Raw genomic sequence first — 17,535 nt, forward strand, 5'->3', positions numbered from 1 at the left:
ACTCCTATTTACACTCCTGTTGTGCCTAAGTATGCTTCCTGCTTACACTTAAACCTGGTTTTATTTATTAAATAAAACAATTTAATTTTGGGGACTAGACTTTTTATTTAAGAAAACTTATACTATATACACACTTTCACTAATGTAATCTGAAACTGCCTAAATTGTTAATGCAAACTATTGTCTAATATAATTTATTTTTCTTTTCTCCTACAGCAATATTATCACCAAGCTTTCAAAATGCTAAAAGCGATAAGGATATTTGTCTTCATACTATTTATGACATCATTTGGATTCTTTTATAGAGTCATTGATAAACAGAGCACCATTCATTTTAAATCTTTATTCTTTAACAAAAATTCAACATTCAGCAATATAACTTCAAAACAAACTGTAACACAAATGAATGACCATATTATAGAAATGACTAGCACAACTCCTTTCTATTCACAAAGTCAAAGTACTATATCAGTAAATCAGGAGAACATTGTAACCCAAGAGGTTTTAGTCTCTACCTATAAAACATCTAACAACATGGAAAAAAATACTTCTAATTATTTGAATCCAGGGGATATTTTAAACCAAGGCAATGGTATAATATTTCTAGAATCAGGGAATAGGTCACAGCCACCTCCCTTAGTATTATGTGCTATAGAATCAGCAGCTCGTGTATATAGTGATAGGCCAATAGTTTTCTTCATAAAAGGTTTGCCAGAAATAAATACGACTGATGACGAGAACAGAACACGGAAGCGATTTCCAACTATTTCATCTCTGCAGAATGTCTACATCTTCCCTTTCAAAATTAAGGAAGTTATTAAAGATACACCGCTCTTTCAATGGTATCAAAAGGTAAGATCAGTTTAATACACAGAAGATATTGTAGATATTCATTTGGTGGATTGAGTTTAAATACTAAAAATAAATCAAGGCCCAAATATTTTTGGGTGTATTTTGTTAATTCATTAATTTCACTAAAGGTTACAGGACACATTGCTTTGTTTTAAATAATATTCTTAATAGAATGGAAAATGTTTCGAGCACTTTTTGTTAGCTAACTGTTGCTAGTACTTGCGAGTTGGATAAAAAAATATAACTCACAAATTCTTTAACCCGTGAGTTGCCTGGGAGTTAATTGGAACGTGAGTAAGAACTTTGTGAACATAGCAACACAGTGATTTAATTTGAAAAAGCCCTCACGTCCAACTTCATGGTTGATCTAGAATTAGGTAAAACCTCTACATTCAAATACTTTACAATTGTGCCTCAAAAAAGAGAAAGTAGGGGTTAAAAGTAGACTTGTGCATTCGTCTTCGGGCGAACATGAAAACGAACACGAAGAGTGCGTTTTCGTGTTCGTTCCGAAGACACGTCGAAGAGAAGACAGCGGCGGTAAAACGTAGGCGAAGACGAAGACACACACCACGAAGATCTTCGTGATCGTCTTCATCTACCACTCTCTCCGGTCCCTTCCCTTTCTAACTTACCTTATCTTCGCGGCATCGCGGCAGTTCACGGAAGCGGAAATCCGCAGGTTCGCCGTCACGGGTTACAGGGCAGTGCGAATGAGCCTATTGGTCGCCTACAGGGACCTCTTCTGGCATCAACCAATTGGTTAATGCCAGAGGAAGATCCTGCAGGTGACCAATAGGCTCACTCGCACGGCCTTTGTAACCCCTGACAGCGAACCTATGGATTTCCGCTCCCGTTAACCCCTTCGATGCTGCGTTAGATAACGGGAGCGGAAATCCGTAGGTTAAAGGGCCGTGCAAGCGACCAATAGGCTCACTCGCACGGCCCCTTAACCCCTTAAGGTTAACCCCTAATGCAGCAACTTACCCGGCAGATCCCACTGGTCTCCCTGTTCTATCAGTTAAATGTCCGTACAAGCGACTTTATTGGTCGTTCGTACGGACATTTAACTGATAGAACAGGGAGACCAGTGGGATCTGCAGGACAAGTTACGGCACTAGGAGCCTAAAAGTCTGTACAAGCGACCAACAGAGTCGCTCGTACAGACTTTAAAAAGTTAACCCCTAATGAAGCAACTTGTCCGGCAGATCCCACTGGTCTCCCTGTTCTATCAGTTAATAAATGATAGAAGAGGGAGACCAATGGTATCTGCCGGACAAGTTACGGCACAAGGAGTTTAACAGTCTGTACGAGCGACCCTATTGGTCGCCAGCAGGGGGCTCGTCTGCCATCAACCATTGGCAGACGAGCCCCCTGCTGACGACCAATACATTTGCTCATATGGCATCATTTAAACTCCTGGCATCAGAGCTGCTGCGGTACTCGTTAACCCCTTATTAACCCCTTAACCCGGAAAAAAACTAAGAAAAAACGAACACGAAGAATATCCACGAATATTCGCCCGAAGAGAAGACAGGAACAGGTGAATATTCGCGGAATACGAAGATTTTTTTTTGCACGAAGACGAGCACGAAGACAAACACGAAGAGCCCCCTGGTGCCCAAGTCTAGTTAAAAGGCATTTCATAGAGCACTCTGCCTACAGAAATGCCTTATGACCCCCATTTAACACCCCCCCAAAAAAAACTTACCGGTGCTTCTGACTCCCGGTGTGTTGTCCGGGCAGCATCTAGACATCTACGCGATTCGCGTAGGCAACTTCCGCTGCAGCCGGAAGGAGGTGCGGTTAGCAGCAGGGGGTGTCCATCACGCAGACCTTCCCCAGCTGTCAGAGAGAATTCTCCGGTGAGGGGAACTTTGATCTCTGACAGCCGGGGAAGGTCTGCGCGATGGACGCAGAGATACCCCGCTGCTAACCGCACCTCCTTCCTGTTAGCACCGGAAGTTGTCTACGCGAATTGCGTAGATGTCTACACACTGCCCCGGCTACACACCTGGGACTCCGAAGCACCGGTAAGTTTGGGGGGGGGGAGACAGGAGGATCGAAATTTTACATTAGGTAGATGGGATTGCTACTCTAATTTTAAACAAATAAACCAAAAACACCCACAAAATATATATTTATGTAAAGCAGACAATTCAGAGTATCCTATAATGGTGTGAGGAAAAAATATGGCTGAGTCCGGTATGCAAGCCAGGGTCAGGGTATCCAGAAGATCTGCGAAAATCCGTTAAACAAGCCGGGGTCGTGGTATCAGAACATGAGCAAAGTCCGTTAAACAAGCAGGGTCAGGGTATCCAGAAGATCAGCAAAGTCCGTTAAACAAGCAGGGTCAGGGTATCCAGAAGATCAGCAAAGTCCGTTAAACAAGCAGGGTCACAACAAACAATAGTTAGCAGTAGGAACACGCAGAGAGAGAAAATACCAAGTACCCAGCAGCAGGAGCTGCTGGGTTTTAAATGTTCCCGGGCTGATGACGTCATCGGGAGTGCGCGCGGCCCCCACCCTCCTGAAGCAGAGAAAAGGGAGGCGGGATTTCGCGCGCACCGGCTAGATGCGGCGTGAACGCGAGCGAGGACGGACCCGAGGTTGTGCCGGCTGGATGCGGCTATGACCGAGCCGCGTCTCTGCCGGCTGGACGCGACGTGGGTGCTGACAGTTCCCCCCCTAAGGCGGGGCCTCCGGACACGTAAAGGTTTAGGACGATCAGGATGTCTGAAATGAAAAGCATGAACCAATGCAGGAGCATGCACATCTCTCGCCGGTTCCCATGACCTATCCACTGCTTCATAGCCTTTCCAGTGAATGAGATATTGTAATTGCCCCTTATGAATTCTGGAATCCAATACCTCCTCCACTTCATATTCTTCTGCGCCGTCTAAAATAACAGGTTCCGGGACGGAAATTTGCCGTCCTGAAAATCGATTTTTAACCCATGGTTTTAATAAAGATACGTGGAATACTGGGTGGATTTTCATGGTGTGTGGGAGACGTAACTTGATGGCTAATGGAGAGATAATTTCGCATATGAGATAAGGGCCCACAAATCTTGGTCCTAGTTTCCGCGTAGGCCCGGATACCTTGAGATGTCTGGTGGAGAGCCATACCTTGTCCCCCACTTGGTAAGTAGGGGCTGGAGATCGATGGGTGTCCGCATATTGTTTATAGCGTTGCTGAGCTTGTTTTAGCGTATTGCGAATCACCATGTAGGTTTGCGTAAGGTTTCGCACATGTTCCGTGACAGATGGAACAGTGTTGAGGATGGGAGCCCCTGGGAGCATAGAGGGATTATAACCATAACTGGCAAAAAATGGAGACATCTTAATGGAACTGTGAACATGATTGTTATAGGCAAACTCTGCGAGAGGGAGGAATTGGGCCCAATCATCCTGTAGGTAAGTGGAAAAGCATCGTAGATATTGTTCCAAGGTTTGATTGGTGCGTTCGGTTTGACCATTACTCTGTGGGTGAAAGGCTGTAGAGAGACAGCGTTGAATGTGGAGTTCCTGGCAAAATGCTTTCCAGAATTTTGAGGTAAATTGAGTACCTCTGTCAGATACAATATTATCTGGTAATCCGTGAAGTCGGAATATCTCCCGAGTGAATAGGATGGCAGTCTCGACAGCAGAAGGAAGCCCGGTATAAGGAAGGAAGTGTGCCATTTTGGAGAAACGGTCCACTACAACCATCAGGGTGGTACATTTTTGGGAGGGAGGTAGGTCTGTAATAAAGTCCATAGAAATATTTCCCCAAGGTCTCTCTGGAACTGGAAGTGGTTGGAGAAGACCCGAAGGTTTCGAATGCATGTCTTTTGCCCTAGCACATGTAACGCAGGAGGATACATATGATTGGACGTCTTGCTCTAGGTCAGGCCACCAGAAGGAACGTTTTATAAGGTCTTGGGTGACCCGAATACCTCCATGTCCGGCAGCCGGAATATCATGATGAAGTTGAAGGATCTGTAGACGGGTTTCGGGTGGAACATATATCTTTTGATGGTGATAGTAAAGACCGTTGTGCCGGGATAGAAGTGGTCGTGTGGGTATGTTGGAGGGAGAGGAGTAGCTACGTAGCATGTCCCAGATGGATTGTGTGGAAGCCAAGAAGTGATAAGGTTGGAGAATGGTGTCAACCTCACTGGTAGTAGTTGGGACCTCATCTGACAGGCGTGATAATGCGTCGGCCTTGCCATTGCGGGACCCTGGGCGATAGGTGATGTGGAGCTGGAAACGTGAAAAGAAGAGTGCCCATCTGGCCTGCCGGGGTTGCAGACGTCTTGCAGAACGCAGATATTCCAGATTTTTATGATCTGTAAATACAATGATGGGGTGAGGTGCCCCTTCAAGGAGATGTCTCCACTCCTCCAGAGCCAACTTAATGGCCAGTAATTCTCGCTCTCCCACATCATAATTTCGTTCCGGTGGCGTCAGTGTCCGGGAGAAGAATGCCACCGGGTGTAGTTGACCATCACTCTCTTGGCGCTGAGACAAAATAGCTCCAACCGCTGTATCAGAAGCATCAACCTCCAACGTGTAGGGTTTGGAAGGTTCCGGAAGCGATAGGATAGGAGCTGTGGTACATTTTTTCTTTAACGTCTCAAATGCAGTTTGCGCCGCTGCCGTCCATTGAAAAGTAGAGTGTTTCGAGGTAAGTGCAGTAATAGGCTGGATAACCTTAGAAAAGTCCCTAATGAATCTTCGGTAAAAGTTCGCAAATCCTACAAAGCGTTGGACCCCTTTGCGGTCAGAGGGCGGAGGCCATCGTAAAACAGCTGTCACCTTTTTAGGATCCATCTTGATACAATTAGGGGATAGTATAAACCCCAAGAATTCCACAGTAGAGGTTTCAAAGACGCATTTCTCTGCTTTGGCGTATAACTGGTGTTGTCTGAGACGATTAAGTACCATTTTGACGTGCTCACGGTGAGCGGTAAGCGAGGAGGAATAAATGAGAATGTCGTCTAGGTAGATAATGATGAATTTATCCAAGACGTCCCGAAAAATATCATTTATAAAATATTGAAATGTAGCAGGGGCATCACATAGTCCGAATGGCATGACCAAATACTCAAAATGACCGTATCTGGATCGGAAGGCCGTTTTCCATTCATCCCCGTTGCGTATTCGTACGAGATTATAGGCGCCCCGTAAATCAAGTTTTGTGAATACCTGGGCCGTACGGGCATGATTCATGAGCTCAGAGATTAATGGAAGAGGGTAGCGATTTTTAACAGTTATGTTGTTTAACCCTCTGTAGTCGATGCACGGGCGTAATTCTCCATCCTTCTTTTTGACAAAAAAGATGCCAGCACCAGCAGGGGAGGTAGAAGGCCGGATAAAGCCTTTGGCCAAATTCTCGTCAATATATTCTTTGAGGGTGGCAAGTTCTGGTTCTGAGAGAGGAAATATTCGTCCAAAAGGGATGGACGCCCCAGGGAGGAGCTCAATGGGGCAATCATATGAGCGATGTGGGGGCAACGTCTCAGCTTTTTTCTTTTCAAATACATCCAGAAATTGATGATACGCTGGAGGAATGGCGGCGGCCAAGGAATAATCAGTGGTCAAACATAGTGCTGAAGGTAATAAACATTTATTGGTGCAAAATAATGATGAAAAGGTTAATGTCCCGGTCTCCCAATTAATAACAGGATTGTGACTTCGGAGCCATGGGAGGCCCAGGATGATAGGGAAAGTGGGGGCTGGAACGATGTCAAACTGGAGCAATTCGTGATGCTTGTCACCGATGGAAACGATTAATGGAATAGTCTCTTGGGTAATCGGTCCCGACTTAAGGGGGCTGCCGTCAACCAGCTGGATATGAATAGGGCTTGATCTCCGTTGTGTAGGAATTGCCCAGGTCTTGGCTAGCTCCACGTCCAAGAAGCATCCACTTGCTCCGGAATCAATCATTGCAGAGAGGAGGATAGGCTTTTTAGTCCACTGCAAGGAAAGAGAGATTGATAAATGCGGTGTGCAAACGTGGGGTGAAATAAGTCTTTTCTGTGTGACAATATTCTTACCATCATAGCGATGGTGGTGGTTATGGCAGTTGTTAACTGTATGTCCCGGTTTACCGCAGTACAGGCACAAGTTTAGTGATCTGCGTCTGGATCTTTCTTCAGGTGTCAAATGGCCTTTCACAAGCCCTATCTGCATGGGTTCTTCGGCAGGAGTGGGTGCTCGTGAAGGCGAATACGGTACCGGGAAACGGTTAAAACCTGAGGTAAAGGACGTGGGACCCCGTTCTGCTTTTCTTTCCCTCAGGCGGCGGTCAATTTGGGTCGCCAAGTGGGTAAGCTCGTCCAAGGAGTTGGGAATACCGACTCGTGCCAGCTCATCTTTAAGGGCATCCGATAAGCCCAGACGAAATTGATCGAGTAATGCCGATTCGTTCCACGTGGTCTCTAGAGATATGCGGCGGAATTCCGTGATATATTCCTCTACCGGTCGGCGCCCCTGTTTGAGGGCCCGTAGATTAGTGGTAGCGGTGGAGACTCTAAACGGATCCTCATACATAGAATCTAGTGCATGACGAAAAGTGGCCCAAGAATCCAGGACTGGACTCTGGGTGTGCAGTAAGTGGTGAGCCCATAGTTGGGGTTCTTCCTGGAGGAGAGAAATCACCGTATGAATCTTGACGTAATCCGAGACGTAAGTACGTGGTTTCAGATTGAACAGTATCTGGCAGGATGTAATAAAGGTACGGTATTTCTTCCTGTCTCCTGCAAACTTGTCCGGGAGGGCCACTTGAGGTTCTAACGCCATGGCCCCTTCCTGAGCTAACGGAAGAGGCGGAGGGGCCACAATAGGCGGACTCCCTGAAGCTGCAGGCGTAGTCTGAAGCTGTTGGAGCTGTTGATGAAGCTGGATATGGCTCGACTGAAGGTCTTGGACAGACTGTGTTAATGAAGACACCTGCTGGGTGAGAGTGGACATGGCGTCCAAAAATTGGCTTGCGGGCTCCATTTGTGACTTGGTATAATGTGAGGAAAAAATATGGCGGAGTCCGGTATGCAAGCCAGGGTCAGGGTATCCAGAAGATCTGCGAAAATCCGTTAAACAAGCCGGGGTCGTGGTATCAGAACATGAGCAAAGTCCGTTAAACAAGCAGGGTCAGGGTATCCAGAAGATCAGCAAAGTCCGTTAAACAAGCAGGGTCAGGGTATCCAGAAGATCAGCAAAGTCCGTTAAACAAGCAGGGTCACAACAAACAATAGCTAGCAGTAGGAACACGCAGAGAGAGAAAATATACGAAGTACCCAGCAGCAGGAGCTGCTGGGTTTTAAATGTTCCCGGGCTGATGACGTCATCGGGAGCGAGGACGGACCCGAGGTTGTGCCGGCTGGATGCGGCTATGACCGAGCCGCGTCTCTGCCGGCTGGACGCGACGTGGGTGCTGTGGAGGACCGACCCGCGGGTACTCCGGTGAGAGGCTGCGGGTCGGTCGTCCGCACGGTCGCTGACAAATGGGTATTTGGGCACCAATTACTGTCAAAGTTGGCTGCAGAAATTATTTTTTCACCAACGCTTCTGTGTTGCTTAGATTTTTTTGCACAGGGTACGTGTTATGGCAGAGAATAGTATATACAAAAATAAATAGACTGAGACAAAATACTCTCCTTAAAGCAGATATCTGTCCGGACTGGATGACCTCCTCGGGGACACGGGTGGAAATATAGGAGTAAGGACAAAAAATACAAAAATAGTGCAATACTGTCTCAAGCATTGAGCACTTTATGGAAAGTACCTGATTCTGCTCTATTTTCAGAAGAGCACTTTTTCTCACAGAAGTATCCAGTAACCCTAATTTTACTAAAGCACATTTTGCACTTGAGCTGGCCCTCAGTGCATGCTTGTTTGTGAGTTTATTCATAACAAATTGTATACAGATATTTTTAAAGAGACAGTATTGCACTATTTTTGTCTTTTCTCCTATATGTCTACCTGTGTCCCCGAGTGGGTCATCCAGTCTGGCCTTACCAAGAGAGCTATTTTTGTTGAGATATTCTGTTTTCTTATGGCAGAGAAACCCTGCCAAAATTGTTTAGCTGCATCTCCACATGCTTAGATTTTTTGTTCTAGAGGGCCATATCCATCCCTTAAATATAGTACCCTATAGGGTAGTATTTTTCCATACTTATGGCTTATTAGGTTTGGGGGTTGTGAATGGGGGCAGGGGGTTATACCTTTGAGATGTGCTACGGCAATGGGATGTAAGGTTTTTTTCTTTTATTATTATTATAATAATCTTTTTTTTTTATCTATTTTATTTTTTGTATTTTTTTTATCTTTTAAAAAATTGCACTGTTATCAGGGCAGTATGCTTACAGGTCCTCTTAGGGACCTCTTGAACATTATTATTAGGGTAAATCAAATTTTATTGTCTTTTCAAATGTTTTGGGGAAGGATACAGAAAGGAAAAGGAGGGGGCAGGTAAAATTGGAGTAAATTACATCAGTAGCTCCCAACACAACATTGTGCAAGAGAAGCAAAAAAAGGCAATGTTAACAATAATGAAAATAGTAATAAAAGAGAGTAACCCTTGAGATGACACATGCGGTATAAACGAACCACGGGACCAGGCATAGGTCCGTTCTGCATAGGTCCGAAAATATGCAGTGATTAAGGAATCCCACAGCACAGAGGAGAGAAGTTATACAGGTACGAGAGCAGCAGAACTCATGGACATCATGTATCGGCGCCGTCTGAACGCGGAGCAGTGGCAGCGATTCGTAACGTGTAATGGTCAAGTGTGTAGAAAGAAAAGGGAGTGGAACCCATGGAACATTATTATTAATGTCATTAATGCCAGTCTAGACAGACCTTGCAGGGTTATCCTGGCCTCCAAAGACCTTTCTGGGTGACGTCAGCAGTGACTCGACCCAGAAGGGAATGCCCGATCGCGTGATCAAGCTTTTTAACTGTTACAGGAGATCAGGCAGCAGAAAGCAAGCAGGCTTCTACTGACAGAGAGGAGTCCAGGCTGTCTAACAACAGCCTGATCTCCTGTGTAGCGGTGCAAGAAAGTCAAGGCGTACTGGTATGTCCATAAGGGTTTCTTACTATGTGTTTTCTGGACGTTCCTAAGCCTGTCTGTTTAATTTATACATTAACATTTTATGTGGGGCTGTAAGGAACTGGTTCTCAGGACTGGGGATAATTAAAGAAATCTGGGATGGGGTATACTGTGACATATACATCTTTTTCCCCATCCACTGCTCTGGTGCTTAAAAAGTATTTATAAACCCTTATGAGGGCATGGACCTCAATCCATGTAGCCCTCAACCCTATCCTTTTCGTGGTGGCATGTGGGGTAAAATAAAATGTTCTTTTGATGTCTCAGGTTTTTGGGCAGTCAGCCCAAATGGGGACTCTGAGGTTGAAGTGTACTCTTGTCTTGTGTCTCTGGAGCTACCTACTGCTTCCTTCTTCAGCACCTTCTGGGTCCTGTGCTCCCACCTGTCCCTCTCCCAGTTGCCCAGGTAAGGTGCCCAGGGGGGAGTCACATAACAAACACCTAACACAGTAGCAGCTCGGCAGTCTGCACAAGAAGTCTAAGTGTCACGACTGCCGTGACCCTGAAACAACTAGCAAACAGTTGAGCCCCAAGGCATACAGGGATTTCGATGATCCCACCAGGATCGTGTTCGGTACATTAAACTAAAAGGTCAGTACACAAGGCAGGTGTCAGGATAGCCAGGTGGAATACAAATAAGGTCAGCAAGGTGCAAAATCACAAGGCAGAGGTTAGTCAGACATGTGAGGAGTCAAAACAAAACTTCAGGAACCTATTCAGCAACAAAATCCCGCACCTAATCTTCCTCACCCCTAGCCATGCATTGCGGGAGCTTCCCCTACGGTGCGTCACTGGTCTCTAAGCTTCCCGATAGGGCAGTGCAGAAGATGACATTGGGTCACATTACAATATTACAGTGAGTATGTATTGGTATTTGGAGCATGTGGGTGGGTGTTAGTGTATGGTTTTAGCAGAGTGTGTGTGTTAGTATTTGGTGTCAGTGGGTATGTGTGAGGCTAGGATTAAACATAGAAGCATAGAAAGCGACAGCAGATAAGAACCATTTGGCCCACCTAGCCTGCCCAACCTCTGAATACTTTCCCTGGTGTTATCTAATATCTACTTCACTGTATTAACATCTACCACTTCTGCTGGAAGGCTGTTCCATGCATCCACCACCGTTTCTGTATAAAGTAATATTTCCTAATATTACTTTTGCCCATCTACCTTAAAAGTATGTCCTCTTGTTGTGGTAGTATTTCTTTTTTAAATTAAATCTCTTTCTTTATCATGTTGATTCTCTTTAAGTAATTAAATGTTTCTATCATATCCCCCCTGTCATGACTTTCTTCCAGGCTATATATGTTAAGATCCTTTAATCTTTCCTGTTAAGTTTTATACTGCAATCTATGAACCATTTCAGTAGCCTTTCTGAACTTTCTCCAACATATCTATATCCTTCTAAAGATACAGTCTCCAGTACTGTACACTAGGATTGCAACAACTAATCGATAAAATCGATAATAATCGATAATGAAAATCATTGCCAATGAATTTCATTATCGATTAGTTAATTAGATTTTATCGATTATAAGATGAGGGTTTTTTCAGAGCAAATGCTCTGAAAAATATCCCTCATTTTATAATCCGGTTCATTCAAAATCACTTACAGCAGTTACTACTTACAGTCCCTCCCTGAAGTCACTCTGATGATTGGCCCCACCCCTTTCTGCTTTCCAGTCCCTCCCTGCAGTCACTCTGATGATTGGCCCTGCCCCTTTCTGCTTTCCAGTCCCTCCCTGCAGTCACACTGATGATTGGCCCCACCCCTTTCTGCTTTTCAGTCCCTCCCTGCAGTCACACTGATGATTGGCCCCACCCCTTTCCTTATAGCATCCACACTGCTCAGCAACTCATCTAACAGTAAGTATAAAACTAATAGGGGATGTGGGGGTTAATTTAGGGGCAGTTGTGGTTAATAGGGTCTTTAGGGTTAATTTAGGGGCAATTATGGTTAATGGGGTATTTAGGGTTAATTTAGGGTTAATTTAGGGGAAGTTGGGGTATTTAGGGTTAATTTAGAGGCAGTTATGGTTGATGGGGTCGTTAGGGTTAATTTAGAGGCAATTATGGTTGATGGGGTCTTTAGGGTTAATTTAGGGGCGGTTATGGTTGATGGGGTCGTTAAGGTTAATTTAGGGACAGTTATGGTTGATGGGGTCTTTAGGGTTAATTTAGGGACAGTTATGGTTGATGGGGTCTTTCAATTTAATGCTGAGGACTGAGAGTTAATTTAATTAATTTAATAAGGTTAACTTAAGGTGCAGTTAGAGGTAAAGGGGGGCAAACTAAGGGGAATCTAAATCCTTGGGGCAGTGAAGATTACTCCTGTGTTTATTGTGTCAGTGTGCTGCGAAAGAGTCTGCGAAAGACTCTGTGAATCTATGAGGGCACTATGGCATATCTGGGGGGTATAAGGCATATCTGGGGGGTATAAGGCATATCTGGGGAGGACGGAGTAGAACATCTGGGGGTATAAGGCATACTGGGATATAAGGCCTATCAGGGGGCACAGTGGCATATCAGGAGGTATATGGCATATGTGGGAGGCATGTGGCATATCTGGGAGGCATGTGGCATATCTGGGAGACAGTGTGGCAAGCCTGGGCTCAAATGTGCATAACTGGGGGGGGGGGGGGCAGGTTGGAAAATAAACACAAGAAATGCATTTTTATCAAAGTTTTTTATTCTGTTTGTTTATTAAATTATTTTTTAAAAATGAAAACTTTACATTTATTTTTTATCTGATTAATCGATTAATCAAAAATACTAATCGTTAGTTGCAGCCCTACTGTACACAATACTCTAAGCGAGGTCTCACCAGCTCTCTGTACACTTCCCTCTTTCTACTGAATAGTGGCACCTGGAGGGTGAAAGACAGAGTGTGTGTATGTATCTGTTAGAGTGAGTGTGTGGTGTTAGCGTAAATTGGATTTAGAGTGAGAAGCCAAAAAACCATAGCTAAACCTGGCCAGAACTGACCCTACTACTTTGGGGAACTACAGACACTAATCTTGGGAGGAGGGGGGGTATTTTTCCATACAAAATATTAATGCAATATTTATTAAATAGCACATACTATTTCAAGAATGTATACAAAAAAAGGAATTGGCAAAAAGAAATCACACAGCAAATCACACCTTATAGTTACTATTGGGATTAATCCCCAGATATTTTTGGAACCTAGCAAAACACCTGATCAGAGATGTATTTGGATGTTAGCTGGCGAGGAGACATCATGGTACGAAAGGCCCTTTTATGGAAATGTTCCTTAACTTTCCATGATTCACCAGTGAGATTTGGTTTTTACAAGAAAAAGTATGTGAACCCTTTCAAAGAACATTGAAACATATAATTTGACGGTAGATAAGAACCATTTGGCCCATCTAGTCTGCCCATCTTTTCAACCCTTATCAGTCCTTGGTCTGGTCCTATAGTGAGGATAGCTTTATGTCTATTCCATGCCTGTTTAAATTCCCTCACTGTATTAGCTTCTATCACTTCTGCTTGAAGACTGTTTATTTTTTCTACTAATCTGTCAGTAAAGAAGAACTTCCCTGCATTACATCTAAGCATCTGACCCTCTAGTTTTAGAATATGAGCTCTTGTTCTAACATTACTAGTCTTTTCAAATAATCTTGCCTTCTGTACTTTGTTAAAACTCTTTAAATATCTAAGTGTTCCTTTTGCATCCCCTCTCTCTTGTTTCTTCCAAACCCATTTTTTTAGCTCCCCCTCTGAAGTTTCTTTAATGTGTCAATATCCTTCTAGAGATGGGATCTCAGAACTGTAAGCAATACTCTAGGTGTGACCAGAGATCTGTAAAGTGGCATAATCAACTTCCTGCTACTAATGCCTCTCCCTATGCAACCCAGCATCCGACTTGTCGTTTGAGATGATTTATTGCATTGTCTGCTTACCTTGAACTCATCAGAGCTATTTCTAATCCCTCCCTCTAACTCTATTCCCCTCTCTGACCACATGTCCGCTGCCTCGGAGTGACCCTAGACTCTAACCTATCTTTTGTCCCTCACATCAAATCACTTTCTAAATCTTGCCACTTCCAACTGCATAACATTTCCAAAATTCGTCCTTTCCTGACTGCCAGCACCACAAAACAACTAATCCACTCCTTCGTAATCTCCCGTCTAGACTTCCGCAACCAGAGCCGGCCTTAAGTGTTCCGGCGCCCTGTGCAGACTACTCCTGTGGTGCCCTCCATCCCAAAAAAGGAAAGGAAAAAATCTTGTCACAAAACTCCCCTTTCTCACTAGCTACCACCTCTGCCCCTTCTCACTGCCTTCCCCCCCTCTGCCTCATCTCACTGCCCCCCCCGCCCCATCTCACTGCCTCCCCCCTCTGCCCCTTCTAACTGCCTCCCCCCTGCCCCTTCTCACTGCCTTCCCCCCCTCTGCCCCTTCTCACTGCCTTCCCCTCACCCCCTCTCCCTACTTCTCATTATCGTTACATACCTTGTTGAGTCCTGCGGTGGGAGCAGGAGGCGTCCGTCTTCTCGCTCTGCCGCTCTGGATGTTAAATAAAGTAAAAAAAAAAACGATGCTTTAATTTAAGTCCCGGGCAGGGGCGGCGAGCAGTTGCTCGTAAAGTTTTCAGCAACCGCTCGGCGCCCCTAACTCTCCGTGATTCCGTCGTGGTGCCGGCGTTTACAGCTGAGCGCCGGAATATAACATCATAACATCCCCTAGCTCAGAGAGTTAGGAGCGCCGAGCGGTTGCTGAAAACTTTACGAGCAACTGCTCGCCGCCCACGGAGAGTGAGGGGCGGTTGTTGAAAGCTTCACGAGCAACCGTTCGGCGCCCCGACCCGGGACTTAAATTAAAGCACCGTTTTTTTGTTGTTGTTTTAACTTTATTTAACATTCTCCATGTTAAATAAAGTAAAAAAAAAACAACTTTATTTAACATGGTGGATTTAAATAAAGTAAAAAAACTAAACAAAAACAAACAATGTTTTAATTTAACCCCTTAAGGAGCGGGCTCATTTTTCGTTTTGTACCCTGTGGGACCGAGGCTGTTTTGACACTTTTGTGGTGCTTGTGTTCAGCTGTAATTTTCTCCTCACCCATTTAGTGTTCCCACATAAGTTATATATTGTTTTTTTCAGGACAAGATGGGCTTTCTTCAGATACCATTATTTTGATCGTATCATCTTATTTACTATAAAAAAATTAAAAAAACATGGTGAAAAATTGAAAAAAAACACATTTTATGACTTTTATTTGAAAAATCTTTTACTCACCTAAAAAAGCAAGTAAAAAAACTAGCTAAATAGATTCTACTACTTGTCCTGAGTTTAGAAATACCCAATGTTTTTATGTTTTTTTGCTGTTTTTTGTAAGTTATAGGGCAATAAGTACAAGCAGCGTTTTTTAACAAATCTGGTCATTCTGCCTCCATCTCCTCTTTGGAACATCTTTGAAGCCGGTTAACTCAATTTAACCCATTCAAACCATATATTTTTGAAAACTAGACACCCCAGGGTATTCCAAATGCTCTTATTTTAACCCTTTCCATGCACAAATCATACAACTACACTTTGTCAAACTTTGTAATAGTAGTTTTTCCCCACACAAATTGTACTTTAGTTATAGATATACAGGTCCTAGTATATGCCACTGTCTACCAACACCCCAATATGTGTTCAGGAATATCTCCTGAGTACAGCGATACCCCACATGCATGGGCTTGTCAGATTGTTTGGCTGGTAAAAGGCTACTTTTGGGGCATGCGTAATTCAGGTGGTCATTTGGTCATTCTGCCTCCATCTCCTCTTTGGAATATCTTTGAAGCCGGTTAACTCAATTTAACTCCGTCAAACCATATATTTTTGAAAACTAGACACCCCAGGGTATTCCAGATGCTGTTATTTTAACCCTTTCCATGCACCAATTATACAACTACACTTTGTCACACTTTGTAATAGTTGGCACAAATTGTACTTTAGTTATAGATATACAGGTTCTGGTATATGTCACTGTCAAACAACACCCCAATGTGTGTTCAGGAACATCTCCTGAGTGCAGTGATACCCGACATGCATGGGTTTGTCGTGTTGTTTGAGATTTAAAATGCCACATTTGGGAAGTGCGCTTTTTTCTCCATTTTGGAAAGTCTGTACCTATGCCCTATCTTTGAGCTCGGCCACTCCAATTTACCCCATCAGCCATTTGTTTTTTTTATATTAGACACCCCTTGGGTATTTGAAGTGCTTTTATTTTAACTCTTTGTTGAGATTTTTGAGAAATTTTAGCACTTGCTCAAAATAATAAAAACTTAATTTTTTTATTTTATTTTTTAATACTTTTTTAAATATTTTTTTTACACATTTTGCTGGTACTGGATGGTTCATCTAGTGACATCACTGCATAATTATTTTTAAATGTTAGCACATTTTTTTTTTTTTTTTTTTTTTTTTTATATTTTACTAATCACATTGTGATTGTAACGGCCGGAATGGTCAGGATCAGTAACTGAGGATCCACAGTGCAGAACCCAGACACGAACCAGAACAGGTGTCTGGGACACGGGTATAGCAGTCCACAAACGAAACCGAGGTCGAGGATTGGAGAAGTCAGGATAGCCGTGAGACGTAGCCGAGGTCAAGGATTGGTGAAGTCAGGATAGCCGTGAGACGTAGCCGAGGTCAGAACCAGAACAAACAGGATAACTGAGAAGCACGAACAGAGCCCAGAGAACAAGCAATGAATCTCTTTGACAGGCAGCCAGTGGACAGCTAAGGAGCCCTAAAATAGGCCCCAGGCAGATAACCCCACCCCAAGCCAAGTGCACAAATAGATGGAGAAATGGCCTGCATATATACGTATACTGCCACAGGAGTAAATGATCGGCTATCATTGGAGTGGCCTGCGCATGCGCAGGGTCCGACGGCATCTGCGGGAGGTTGCTGCAGCCGTAGCCATAGGTAAGGTGGTTACATCATCCCCCGCCACAAGGGCGCGCTCCGAGCGCCCAGAACCAGGCTTAGCAGGCCAACGTAGGTGAAAGTCACGGATCCTGGCCGGAGCGTGGATATTGGAAACGGGTTCCCAAGACCTCTCCTCTGGTCCGTAACCCTTCCAGTCCACCAGATATTGTAGTTGACCCTTCCGAACGCGAGAATCGAGAATCCGACGCACCTCATACTCCTCCTGGCTCTGGATCGCCACGGGCTTGGGGGCTCGAAATGGTTCCGAGAATCTATTGGCGACCGCAGGTTTGAGCCGGGATACATGAAACGAATCAGATATCTTCATGGTGATGGGTAGGTCCAGCTTGTAAGACACGTCATTGATCCTGGACCGAACCGTGTAGGGCCCAATGTATTTGGGACCCAAAGTCCTGGAATTCTGACGCAGGCGAAGATTCTTGGTGGAAAGCCAGACTTTATCGCCAGGCCGAAGAGACGGAGCTGGAGAGCGGTGCAGATCAGCTGCCCTCTGTTGTTTCCGTTTGGCAGCAGCGAGAAGCTGTCGCGTAGATTGCCATCTTTGAACAATGTCTCGTGCCGAAGAGTCAGCCGCAGGTAAATTGGACGGCGTCAGAGCAGAGGGCCACATATAAGGATTAA

At 44.5% G+C, this 17,535-nt stretch overlaps 1 protein-coding gene across 1 annotated transcript in view; it reads left to right on the forward strand.

The window, feature by feature from the left end:
• The first annotated feature begins 534 nt into the window (after positions 1-534).
• LOC149288081 (alpha-1,4-N-acetylglucosaminyltransferase-like) overlaps positions 535-17,535 on the forward strand; it is a 29,107-nt gene continuing 12,106 nt past the window's right edge. Inside the window, exon 1 of the mRNA XM_089491945.1 lies at positions 535-852. Within this exon, the coding sequence (XP_089348071.1) occupies positions 535-852 (318 nt within the window). The remainder of the gene's footprint in view (positions 853-17,535) is intronic.

The sequence above is a fragment of the Sceloporus occidentalis genome, unplaced genomic scaffold (genome assembly GCF_023333645.1).
Source record: "Sceloporus occidentalis isolate IW3139 unplaced genomic scaffold, rSceOcc1.0.p SCAF_53, whole genome shotgun sequence".
Taxonomy (NCBI): Eukaryota; Metazoa; Chordata; class Lepidosauria; order Squamata; family Phrynosomatidae; genus Sceloporus; species Sceloporus occidentalis.